The sequence below is a fragment of the Callorhinus ursinus genome, unplaced genomic scaffold, assembly GCF_003265705.2.
Source record: "Callorhinus ursinus isolate GAN/ISIS: 27379988/994484 unplaced genomic scaffold, GSC_fseal_2.0 scaffold6, whole genome shotgun sequence".
NCBI lineage: Eukaryota > Metazoa > Chordata > Mammalia > Carnivora > Otariidae > Callorhinus > Callorhinus ursinus.
The window spans coordinates 35,055,193-35,068,715 of record NW_027397068.1 but is presented as its reverse complement, the minus strand read 5'-3'; the positions used below and the strand labels follow the sequence as shown (position 1 = coordinate 35,068,715).

Sequence of the window (13,523 nt, the reverse complement as noted above, 5' to 3'; positions counted from 1 at the left end):
GAGAACATTCTAATTCTCCCACTTCCGATGGGAACTACCGGTACACTAAGCGAGCCTAGTATCTGTGAGGCTGGTCTGGAGAACATGGGATTGTCGAAACAGCCTGTGAGGTGGCTCCTAAAGGTGGTGAGTGTGCCAAGAAAGCCAGGATGGTAAGCCTGATTATTAACTGAGATGCGCAGGGCCAGAGATTTCACCTCTTCTTCTGTCCACTGCCGACGTGGGGGTTCTGGAACAATATCTCCCTGAGCAACCCATTACTGTAATCAGAAAATAAATGCACACACAAATGCCTGCAAGAGGAGAACTACACGTTTTGGTCCAAACTGAACTGGTATTTTCGATGCCTGCAAGTATCTGGAGCAATCTTATCTCCCACGAAGAATGAAGAAATAAGCTCTATTCCTGCTACTAAAGAACTAAACATTTATGAAAAGAACTAAGACTCTACTAGGCTAAAATCCAAGGCCCCGGGCTGAGACCTAGCTTGTCTTGGGTTCCTTCCACCATTTCACGAGGATGTCTTTTCACAGGCCTTGGGATTTATTTATCAATAGTTTGAAGATTTGCATTTTGATTTTTATTTAAAAAAAATTTTTTTTTTTTGCATTTTGATCTTTTAAAATCTCGTTTGTTTTTCGGAGAGTAGGGGGCAAAGGGAGCCAAGATGAAACCTGGCCTCTTAAAGCCTTCCTTAAATTACTTTGAATCTCTATTCTAAGAGAGGCAACAAAATATAGTGGAAAGAGAATGAACTTTGAGTTTGGCCAGAACTGGATCCAAATCCCAGCTACATTATATGGCTGATGTGACAAATAAAATAGGGACAAGGATTAACACATGCCATATGCTCAGTTAATATTAGTTTCTTTTCCTCTAAGACTAATTAAAAGTGATAGCTGGTTGATAAGACAAGGGAGAAAGCTAGACTTGAGGAAATCTGATGCTGGATAATCTACAAAATGCATACTAATTCTTGTGGGGAAGTAATCAAGAGTTCTATTAGCTTTGCCAGCTCCAAGTATATGTTTAATATCGTAATAATTCACTGTGATCTTAGGGCTGCTTTTCTTAAATACAGTCTAATTTAATCATGTATAGACTTTCACAGGTGTTGTAATTAAGTCAGAATTACAAGAACAGAGAAAATGTAGTATCAGCAATTATGTAATACATTAAGGGAAAGTAGCTATGTGATTCACAAAAGTCACTTCCAAATTTGACCTAAATCATCTAGATTGGTTTGAAGTCCTTAGAGAAAAAAAACAGAATATTGTAATGATAGACATCCGTGTGCAAAGAACATTCATTTCAAATAATAAACCACCCGTTTAGCTTTTAAAAACTCCATTTACCCAGGATGGCTGTCTTCACTGTCAGAATTCTCTGGGGAAATGAATATCCGCCACTGATGGAGTGCTGTAAGCATATGGCTTGGGACAATCAAAAGCCTTACTTAAATAACCTGCAGGCTAATATAAGTAACAGCAATGAGGAAGCGATGTCTCTCAATTGTCTAAGAGATGCCCTGAGGTATTACTTCATCTCATGAGCTCAGTTAGGATCTAAGTATGAACATGTATTAAGGCTAGGTATAAAAATGCTCTGCTCACAAGGCAACTATGACTGATGCTGGCTTCGGCGTTCCCTCGGCTGTGTCCACAACGCACCTTGATTCATCAGAACCAGGCTTCCTGTGAGCAAGGCCATGCAGTTGGTGGGCTGATGATTGTGCAGGTACTGAAATCCCCATCCTCTCCTGTAGGAAGTTTCATACATATATCCCGAGACATTGGCAATCACTTCAAGAAACTTCTCCTGTTGTGTCTTGCTCAAGTAGTTGTACAAGAAGTCGTAGGCAGTGGCAAAACCAACCAGGGAGTGAGCAAGCGGGACTTCATCCCAAGGAGCATCTTTCACCAGCCTGCAGAGGAAAATCAACCATGTGAATGAGTGCAACAGTCCCACAGCGTTCATCACACTTTTCGAGTGTCTGTTTCTCAGAAGGAAAGGGCACAACTGAAGATACAATCCAAGAAGCTGAATGCCTCAGAATTAGCTGCCTTCCACATTAGACACAAGCATAAAATTTATCTCATGGGGAAATTACAGAATGAATGCTTTTCTCTCATTGAGAGTTTTTCCTTTTGACTTTTTACTCTTGATGAGAGGTAGAAGACTATGTTCAAATAGATCTAAAGCATATAACATGTAATGGCAGGGCGAGATTCTCAGGAGCATCCATCTAACTGGTACTCACCCTCCCCTTTTTACACATAGTAAGAGGGTCTCAGTTCTGTTCTTATGGCTGCCTTGGCAAACCAGTGGAACACATATATCCCACCTCACCTTATTTCCCACAGGCTGGTCAAGGTGCAGGTATCCTCGTCTAGAGTTTATGACCTCTCAATCTGGACAGACCCACTTGGTCAAGGGCATGATGAGGAAGGTGGCTAAAAATCTGGTGTGAGTGAAATGAGCTGATTCTAACTCAGATTTCTACATCTTGTTCTTTCTCATAAGATGAACTGCACTGCCTTTAAGGTCCTTTGAGTATCTTTCAGACAAGTGTAAAAGCTGACCTGTGAAGTATGAAACCATTTTCTAGGAAGCCAAGTTTCTGCTTGGCTGGCTACATTATTCTGCAAGTGGTTTAACAGTGTGTGGCCTGCGTTATACAGGAAGCTTAGAAAGGATCTTTCACAATCACAATTCTATGGAACTATCCAGAAAACCCTCCCCATGTGCTGGAGAGATATTTGAGTAATCTCTAGGACAGGGACTCCAGTGAAAAGTGTGCTGTACAGATGGGGAGTATAAGAAAACACAATTCGGGATTAAATGAAAGCTTAGTATTTCTATGCCATGAACCTCTTGACCTCTGGGCAATCTGGTGAAGCCTCAGCCTCTTTCTCAATGCTTTAAAATTCATAAGATAGAATACGAAGGGTTATAAAGAAATCTGTTACTTTGACATGTAGCTATCAATACAGATTTTTAAAAAAAATTGTGATCTCTGTCCTTTATTACGGCACTAAAAAACGAGATTTAATAGCAGAGATAGTAACTACTATAATTTATAAGTAGTGATGAGCATAAACAATAGTATCTATTAACTATAATGGGATATGAAAATATCTGTGATACCTACCTATGACAAGGTTACAAGTTCTCCCAACATCACTATAGGGGTCACCTATGTTCATGATTTGGAAGAAAGGCTAAATTTCACTTAGAGTCAATGAAAATTAAGATGCAGTGTTTCTCCCATAAAACACCATAGATCCCAGGACAAGAACACTCAAAAATGTTCTGAGAGACTACCTCCTCTAGATTATATTATTCTTTTAGGAGTTTTATACGAAAGATGTGATCTTAGCGATGCCTTCTGTGGTCACTCTGCAGAATTTCAATATTACTCTCCAACTGACCGTATCTCACTTCCCTTTCTTTTTTGTCCTCTTAGTGTTTATGTGTGTATATGTATATGTATATGTATAGGCATCCTCTACTAGATTTTAAGTTCTGCAAGTGCACAGTTTTATTCTTTCCTCTATTTTATTCACTGTTGGATCCCTAATCCTACAACAGTGTCTGACACATAGTAGATGTTTAGTAAACATTTCTGGAAAGCAAGAAAAAAAATGAAGGAACAGGCCTATAAAACTAGGCCACACTATTAACAGTGAATATATGATCATCATGAACTCAGGAATTTGGAGGCATCTCTTGATACTTAATAATAATTCCAGTGTTTGGTTAGCTGTGGTGATATGGCCTGGTGCTAAAATAACTAAGGTTAATGAGTTTTTAAACTATCTGGTCACAAAGCCACCCTGCCAGTCAGCTTGCTAGTGTGGACTGGCTGGAAACAGACTAAGAAGAGTGTGAATTCATTCCCCACTTCTAGGGAAAAAAACAACTTCTCCTGCAAGCTCACTGCAGGGAATTAGGAACACAGTCTTCAGTGACTCCTGGTGGTTGGTGAGCCAAGCAGAGAATCTGAGTCATCTGCTTCCCAGCCTGTGTCTTTGTGCCATGTCACGATGCATCTATAAATGACGCATGTCCACCTAACCATGGCAGAGCTGACATCAATGAACTGCTACCATCTGCCCAACTCTGACACATCTGATTAACCCGTGAACTTGTTGCTTTTTTCAACAGTGAACTTATTTTTATAGATCAAAGAACATTTATTATAATTCTCATCCTTCGGGAAGTATTACTATGCAACTTCTGTGAAAACGCCAAGCTCCCCCAGTTTCCAATCCAATAAAATGCTAGTACACCAATTTTAAAAAAAAAAGCTTATACCATCAGGCTCATCTCTGTATCATTATGAAATCTGACCTGTAATAGTTACATTTCTAAAAGGTTATCTAAATCCTTTACCAATCCAATTGGACCCGGCCGTAGATATGGTCATGGAAACCAAAGGAAATTTGCTTCTAGCTCATGGATGGCAGCAAAGAAACTATCTGATTCAATGTGATCCTGACTACTGGTTAATAAATCTACTGGAAAAGCTGGTTGAGTGGGTTAATCATTAAAAAAAAGATACAGATATTAATTTATGAATTTTATTTCAGCTTAAAATACCTATATGTATACACATTCACCAGTCTTTTGAAGTTGAACTAAAAGCCTTTTCTTTAAAAGTGGGTCTACAGATCAGTCATTGTTCTTTCCTGCAAAGAACACACATAACACATCATCACAATTTCAAGCCTTAGTTTCTCTAAAAGATACGAATTAAAGATACTTGTGAAGGAATGTAGAATCCTTCCAGATTTTTATGTTTTCCCCTAAACTTTTACAAATCTCATCCACACTAAATTATGATAGCAATCTTTTACAGTAAGTCGTTCTAAAGCATTTAAGTTAGTTTTAGAAACCTACATTCTTTTTCTTTTTGAACTCACACTCTATTTACATATTATTAAAATTGTATAATTACACGTATTAATGAAATTGGCATAAACTTGTTTGAGAACAAATACAACTGATATTTGCAAAGCACATTATTCTACTACTGGGAACAGAGATGAATGGACATAGCAGAGGGCAGTCAACTGGCCTCAACATTGAGCATTCTATGGGAGTTGCTGCCAGATTACACAAGCAAGGGAGGTGAATTTCACTGGCAAGTCAGTTAAGAGGAGGGTTAGGTACATTTTTACTGTAGTCCTATTTTTACAACCTATACCTTCTCCCCTTAAGAGCCATTCTTAAAGTAAGGTCCATGGACCCCCAGGGTCTCTGAGATTCTCTGAAGGAATCCTCAAGTAAAAATTATTTTCCTAATAATATAAAGATGTTATATGTTGACAGTTGTACTGATGATGCCAAAGCACTAACAGGTTAAAAATGCTGGCACCTTAAGCAAGAATCCAGGCAGGGCACCAACTCTAGCAATCCTTGCATGATTCTGCATGCGGCCATGCACTCTAAGTTACACACACACACACACACACACACACACACACACACACAGCCAGTTTCACTTAAGGATAGCCTCAGTAAAGTGGTAAAATGATAATTTTATAAAATCTCAACCCTCTGAGGGCGCCTGGGTGGCTCAGTTTTAAGCGTCTGCCTTCGGCTCAGGTCATGATCCCAGGGTCCTGGGATTGAGTCCCACATGGGGCTCCTTGCTCAGCAGGGAGTCTGCTTCTCCCTCTCCCTCTGCTTGTGCTCTGTCAAATAAATAAATAAAATCTTTAAAAAAAAAATCTCAACCCTTTGAGTAGATCTCTCTTCCATATTCTGTGTGATGAAATGGGAAGTATGTATAAAAAAGCACAGTGGATGCCAAAGTGTAGGAACTGCCACGATGAAAAGAAATTGTGCATTAAGAGCTGAACTAGCTTTTTTTTTCATGAAACATCATTTTTATATGCGAGAATGCTGAACTGACAAATTCTAGTTATTTAGAACTACATATTTAAGTGGAAGTTTTCTTGAAAATGAACAAGGAAGCCTGCCAGTTTAAAGAAAATCGAAAGCCTTTGTTGCCGATGACAAAATTTGAGCTTTTCCAAGAGAAAATAAAAATTTTAGAAAACTTGTATCTGCTGCCATGTGTTTAAGAGTTTACCAATACTTACAAATTTTTCTGGTGAGGTCAGTGATAACAAATGTGATTTATTTTTATATTGTATTATTAAATATGTCAACACTTGGAAAACTCGAATAACTCAGCAAACAAACATTCAAAATAAAAAAGGCAAGATATTACAAAACCATACATAGATAAAAGATCCACTGTAAGTGCAAAATATACCAATGGATTTTTCTACCAATTGAAAGATAACATGGTTTCAGATTCCATAGTGAAACTAAATTTTATGATCCAGAGTCCATATAAAATTAACTTTTATGAAACTACCACTTGTCAAGTTCTAGTATAATATTAGATATTAATATAAATATATTAAATAATAAATAAATATTAATATTAATATTAAAGAGTATCCAAGGGCACCTGGGTGGCTCAGTCGGTTGAGCGTCTGCCTTCGGCTCAGGTCATGACCCCAGGGTCCTGGGATTGAGCCCCCTGTTGGGCTCCCTGCTCAGTGGGGAGTCTGCTTCTCCCTCTGCCCCTCCTCTCCCCTCTGCTCCGCTCATGTTCTCTCTCAAATAAATACATAAAATCTTAAAAAAAAAAGAGTATCCACAATTATCTGAAAAGATTCTTAAAGCATTCCTTAGAATATTAGAATAGATCCTTAGAATCTAGTATTCTTCACATACTGATGTGAAGTAGCTGTATTTTCTTCATATAAGTCGACCAAAACACCACACTGCAACAGACCGAATATAGCAGAGAGGCAAAATGTAAAACAATGACCTCCTCCACACTAAGTACTTTGTTTTAAAAAATAGTTATTTCTTCCTAAAAACATGTTATTTAATATTACTATGAAATGGACTTTTCACCCTAAAGGGAAAAAAAAAAAAGGAAATGGACTTTTCCAATGAACACATACATATTTTAAATATTCCTGGCTTTAATTTTTAATAGGTAAATATTGATATTTAAATATTGATACAGTCCAGAGAAAGCCTTTTGACGTCTTCATTAATTTTTAAAAATGTAAAAGAGTTCTGACTCCAAAAAGTTTAAAAACTGCTGCCTATAATACTTTCAAAGATGAGTTTAAATGAATTTATGTGACACAGAATGATGTGAGCACGAAAACAAACTATTAATTGCCTAAGTTGAGGGCTATGGTGTTGGTGGGGAAAGGCAGAGAGCTTATCAAGATGTGCTGCTTCCATGAATCGTGCTGTCAAAGGAAGAAAAGAGGCATAAAAATCTTTCCAAAATGTAATGACTTCATTGATTCAAATTTTTATGCCAGTTTTATATGAACAGACTGCCTCCATTATCATAAATGCCTTTTGAACTATCTATTATGTATAGAGTGCAACAGGCAATCTAAGTATTACTAAAAACTGGACAGCTTACTTGATTAAAAAAAACTAATAAAAAGAAGTCTAATAATAATGTTGGCATCTATTTTTATTTGTATAGATTTAAAATGATCAAATGATTATTTAATTTTTTTCATATAGTTTTAATAGATATGTAGTCTTTAGAAAATAACCATCTGTGAAAAGATTAACATTTAGGATTACAAGAGTCACAGAATACTCTTTACATAATCTTGTTTAACTTTTTATATATTAATTTCATTTACACAAATACTGTTAAAGTAAATATGTGGAGTAACAGAAGTTTGGTATTTAAAATCTAAGAGGGGTCAAGAAATCACCGATATTTATTTAAATGAATCAATAGTATACAAAAAATAAATACTAGAAACAATGGGGCAACTTGTAATGCCCTTTATAATGTTATTAATGGTTATTACTCCTGTTTCCTAGCACTTTTTATAGCCTAACAATTTTATGTCAGGCTTTTCCATATGTGACTACATTGTGAAGATCATGATGTGATGATCCATGGTATAGGCAAATTTATGTACTTTTATATTTAAATGAGGCTCTACTGTTTGTTTAACCTTTACAAAAAGCAGAACGCAAAACAATCCTTTTTCTCATTTTGAGACAACATAGTTTTATAAGCCCATAACATATTTACTCAGTAAATTCATAACGTAGAAGATTCACGTTAAAAAATCTAGTTTATTTGAGATGACAGATATTTATATCAATACAAATGTAAGAGAAAATGAAAGAAGGCTAGAGCAGGGCAACTTCACTTTTGCCAGCTTCACTGCAATTGTGTCTACGTAAATAAGCCACATGTCTGCCTACAGGGCGCACTTGGTCACATGACTCAAATATGCCAAAATAAGGTCACTTCTATCATAAAATGTAAATTAGTCTATCCATTCTAAAAGTGTCAGGAAGACAGTAATCTGATAGAAAGTCATTCGATTTTCAACCAAATGTCTTTGTGTGTTTGGAAAGAACTTCCAATAGTTAGGAGAGTTCTGTATTACTACTGTTTTTAAAAACATGACTAATGGCAGTTGTGATTCATCTTTTTCCCCTCTGTAAGTTAAACGTGAAAATTAACCATGAATGTTAAATGTCAGTAATATGGTAAATTTTGTAAGTCATTCCCGTAAAATTTATCCAAAGGAAGTGGATTTCTAAGCTGTGTGGCCTCGCCTGTGAAGCACATTGGGGCCTCAACTATGATTTGCCAAGAGCAGAGTAAGCCTGGAATTCAGAGAGACTTGATGCAGGGACCTCTGAGTGGGTGGCCAGGTATCCAAGGGGCATATTCAGCTCATTTCTGTCCTGGTTTGGTGTCCATATTCCAAATGTTTGATCAGGTGGCTAAGGGTGGCATTTGCATCATCAAGCAAAATTCACTATTTATAGCTGGGAGGAAAGAGAGAAGTTGTACTTCATATTAAGTAAGCACATAGTATGTGCCAAGCCCTTTATATACTTTATTTCATCTAATCTTCAAAACTCATATTATTACATGCCCATTTTATAAATTGTAAAACTGGTATTTAAATAGGAAAATTCCATGTTTAAGATCACAAAGTTAAATTAAATGGTGAAGCCAACAATGGAATCCAAGACTATCTGAATCTAGAATTGTTTTTTACTTCTTGGTGAGGGAAAGCACAGTGCTTTCAAAGAAAGTCACCAAGTTTGCAATAGGAACCCATCCAGAAGAAATTGCTAGAGTTAGCAGACCTACCAAGAGCCAGGCAGAAATACAATCCGGGGTTCCAAGCCCTGACACATCCACGACACCAAGAGAGATAAAGGCAAGAAATGTGAGAAAAGAGGCAGATATTAGAAGAGATATCATGACTCCGTGTTTATATGGTTGCTCAAGACCCATTCAAGGAACATGAGATAACAATCATACAGAATGCATGGAACAACTCTTCCTCTCCCCACCGATGTCTGCTCAGCCTGGGGCTCCTAATGTACTGCTCCAAGTATAGTTGGTGCAGGGGCTAGTGGGCCTTAACTTGCATACTCAGAACCATCAGCTCCTTAAGCTGGACAGGGCTACAATTAACAGAAATGGACAATGAGCTTTCTTTTTTCAACATCTACTTTATTCCCTACTTGGTAAAAGTAGTGCTGGAAGGATAAGAGTATGATAGATTGGAAACTGACTGTATATTAAGAAATCAGGGCACCTGCGTGGCATAGTCAGTTAAGGTCTGACTCTTGGTTTCGGCTCAGGTCGTGATCTCAGGGTCATGAGATTGAGCCCCCACATCAGGCTCTGTACTCAGAGCTTAAGATTCTCTCTCCCTCTCCCCCTACCTCCCATGCTTTTGCTTGTTCTCTCTCCAAAATAAATAAATCTTAAAAAAAAAAAATCTTCAGGAAAAATAAATTATCAGCCCTAAAATATAAAAACACTTTCTCCCACTATCCATATTTCTATATTCATTAAATTACTAGATTCAGGATAGTAGAATACTATCACTTAATTTCATTTGAAAGCTTAGAATTCAATATCCCAAGTATTAAATTCTAAAATACAAAATTTAGGTCAGGTTGGTTCCACTCAAGCACAATACTGAGGAATCAATTATGCAAAGGCAGAAACTAAAGAGAATATTCTTTTTTACTTAAAAAAGGTATTCTAAATAATGTGTAGAGAAAATGAATTAACTTGAATGGCAAAATATACCAAGCTAATGTGAATAAAATGTAGAGTAGTAGTGTTGTTAAATGGGAAAAGGCACTGCTATGTCATTATTCCAATGTGTAATTCACTGACACAAAGTCTTAACCAAATATCCAAGTATGCCATCCAAGCATAATATATTTAAATAGAATCAAACAGCATTTATAATTGTAATCCCTTTTCACTGACCAGTGGGCTAGTGTCCAGCCTGAAAAGAAGGAGAAACATGATAGGCAAGATGATTCAAATTTGGTAACAAGACCTCTGTGTCATTGCAATGACAGAGCTCAGAGGATTGGGGTTAGTCCTTACCTATCAAAATCTAGTGACAAATTATCAGAGAACCCATTATAATGGAAAAATCCTGAAACCTACAAAGAATAGGAGAGAATAACACAGATTTGCCCATATTGTTTACAAAGCTAAATCAAATGATTTTTGCCCATTTAAAAAAGTACCTTGGTATTTTTTAAGTTTAACATACTTTACATTTAGATGTGTACAATGTAAAATATCTTTCAAAGATTTTAGTAGGACACCTTATTGCTGTCATTGCTTTAGTCAAAGACTATGCAAGCATCCACCAACCATGTAAGAAACAATACCTGCGGGAAAAAAAGAAGAAACAACGCCTGGAAATAGTCCATTTGATTGTAAGAAAAAAATTAAGCATGCAAGAATAGCCAGGGAAGTCAGTTAAAAAGAACAATGATGGAGGGTGATTAGCTCTGCCAGAGACGAAAACACGCTGTAAAATTTCACCAATCAAAACCGAGTGGACTGACATATGAAGAGACAAACACACTAATGAAGCAAAACAGAAAAAGGTGTAAAACACATGTAAATTTGGTACTGTGATAAAGGCAGCATCCAAAATAAACAGGGAAAAAGAAGTAACTTTAAACAAGTTATACTGGAACAACTGGATAGTCATTTGAAAAAAGATAAAGTTGAATCCACACCTCACAGAATACAACAAAATAAACTCTAAATAAATTAGGCATCTCAATGTAAAATATGAAATCATAGTACTATTAGAAGAAAACATGAATTCCTTTGTGACCTGGAGAAGTGAAAGACTTTCCAGCTATGATTCAAAAACAATAGAAAAATAAAGTGATCATTTTGGACATACAAAAATTTTAAAACAACTTTTGCATAAGAGGAAAAAAACACCAGAATCAAACACAAATGACAAATTGGTAAAAAATATTTGCATCATATATTCTGAATACAGTTAGTTACCCAAACATACAAAATGCTCTTAAAAGTTAAGGAAAAGATCAAAATCTCATTAGGAAAATGAACAAAAGACAAAGAAGACAGTTAACAAAAAAGAAAGGTAAATATCTCCCCTCCCAAATTCTCATCTCCACTTATAATAAAAGAAATGTAAATTAAATCAACAACAAGGTAACACCCAGATTAGTAAAAATATCAAAGTACGACAAACACTCTAGTAAAAGCTGTAGAGAAATAGGGACCCTCTTAAAATGCTGTTAGGGGTGCAAAATAGTACAATTCCCATAGGGTATAAAGTTTGGCAATAATTTAACACAATTTTATAAACATTTTATCTTTTGACCTGGTTATATCACTTACAGAAATTTACCCCAAAGATACACCTCCACAAATACAAAAGCACATATGCATAAGGTTGTTTATCATGGAATTATCTGTAATATTTGTAATATGATTCTGACATGGCACATTGTGAACTATGTAAATGTTTCAAATATTTAAAATTAAATATGTCAGAAATAAATACTGAAATGAAATGAATGTTTGGGATTTGATTCAAAATAAAATGAACAAATAGGGCAAATGCTCCCAAAAAAGAACAAGATAAATCTCTAGGAAACAATCTTAATGAAATGAAGATGAACGATTACCTGACAGAGAGTTTAAAATAATCATCCTAAAGATGCTTGCCAAAGTCAGGAGAGCAATGTATGGAAAAAGTAAGCATTTCAACAAAAAGGGAGAAAATATTAAAAAGTACTAAATGGAAATCACAGAGCTAAAGAATATAACAATACAACTGGAAAATTCAAAGAGGGATTCATCAGCAGACTACATCAAGTGAAAAGAAGGACCAGTAAACTTAAAGACAGGGCAGTGGAATTCATCCAATCAGAGGAACAAAAAGAAAAAAGGATAAAAAAATAATAAAGATAGCAAAAGGGACTTATAGGGCAGTATCAAGAGAACCTATATAAACATTATAGGGGTCTCAGAAAGAAAAGAAAGAGAAAGGGCCAGAAGTTTATTCAAAGAAATAATGGCTAAAGTGGGGAGAAATAAACAGACATCCAGATACAGGTAGCCCAAAGAGTTACAAAAAGATGAATCTAAAGAGACTCACAAGATACATTTAAATTGTCCAAAATTAAAGATAAAGAATCTCAAAAGTGGCAAAACAAAAGTGATTTGTTAACATACAAAGGAAACCTCATAAGACTATGGGCAGATTTCTCCACAGAAACCCTTCAGGCCAGAAGGGAATGGGATGATATATTCAAAGTGTTGTAATAAAAAACTTCCAATCAAGAATACGCTACCCAGCAAAGTTGTCCTTCAGAAATGAAGGCGAGATAAAGAGTCTTCCAGACAAACAAAAGCTGGAGTTCGTCACCACTAACCAGACTTACAGGAAGTGTTAAAGGAACTTCTTCAAGCTGAAATGAAAGGATGCTAACTAGTAACATGTATAACTCACAGGTTAAAAAAATATATATACTTAAATTCAGAATACTCTAATATTGTAATGGTGGTAAGTAAATCACTTATAACTTTAGTATAAATTTTAAAAGAATATTAAAAATAACTATAATAATTTGTTAATGGATACACAATATTAAAAAACGTAAATTGTGACACTGAAAACATAAAATGTTGTGGAAAGGAGTGTAAAAATGTAGAGTTTTTATATGTGTTGCAAGTAAAGTTATCAACTTAAAACAGTCTGTTAAAACTATAAGATGTAAGCCTTATGCTGACCACAAAGCAGAAAACCTATAGCAGATAACCAAAAGAGAAAGGAATCACCAGAAAATCATTGAATCAGAAAGTAAGAGAGCAAGAGAGGAAGAAAGGAACAAAAGAACTAAAAAACAGCCAAAAAACAATTAACAACTAAGTCCATATCTATCAATAAAAAGTTTAAATTATAAATGGATTAAATTCTCCAATCAAAAAAACAGAGAAGATAAATGGATTAAAAAAAAAGACCCATCTGTATGCTGCCTATAAGAGACTCACTTCAGCTTTAAGGACATATAGACTGAAAGTGAAGTTATGGGAAAAGATATTCCATGCAAATGGAAAGCAAAAGAGAGGAGTAGCTATACTTAAATCACATAAAATAAACTTTAAG

At 35.7% G+C, this 13,523-nt stretch overlaps 1 protein-coding gene across 7 annotated transcripts in view; it reads right to left on the bottom strand.

The window, feature by feature from the left end:
- DSE (dermatan sulfate epimerase) overlaps nt 1-13,523 on the bottom strand; it is a 150,238-nt gene that overhangs the window by 10,466 nt on the left and 126,249 nt on the right. For all 7 annotated transcript variants that reach the window (XM_073893820.1, XM_073893817.1, XM_073893818.1 and 4 more), the window contains one exon: nt 1,671-1,924. In XM_073893820.1, the coding sequence (XP_073749921.1) occupies nt 1,671-1,924 (254 nt within the window). The remainder of the gene's footprint in view (nt 1-1,670; nt 1,925-13,523) is intronic.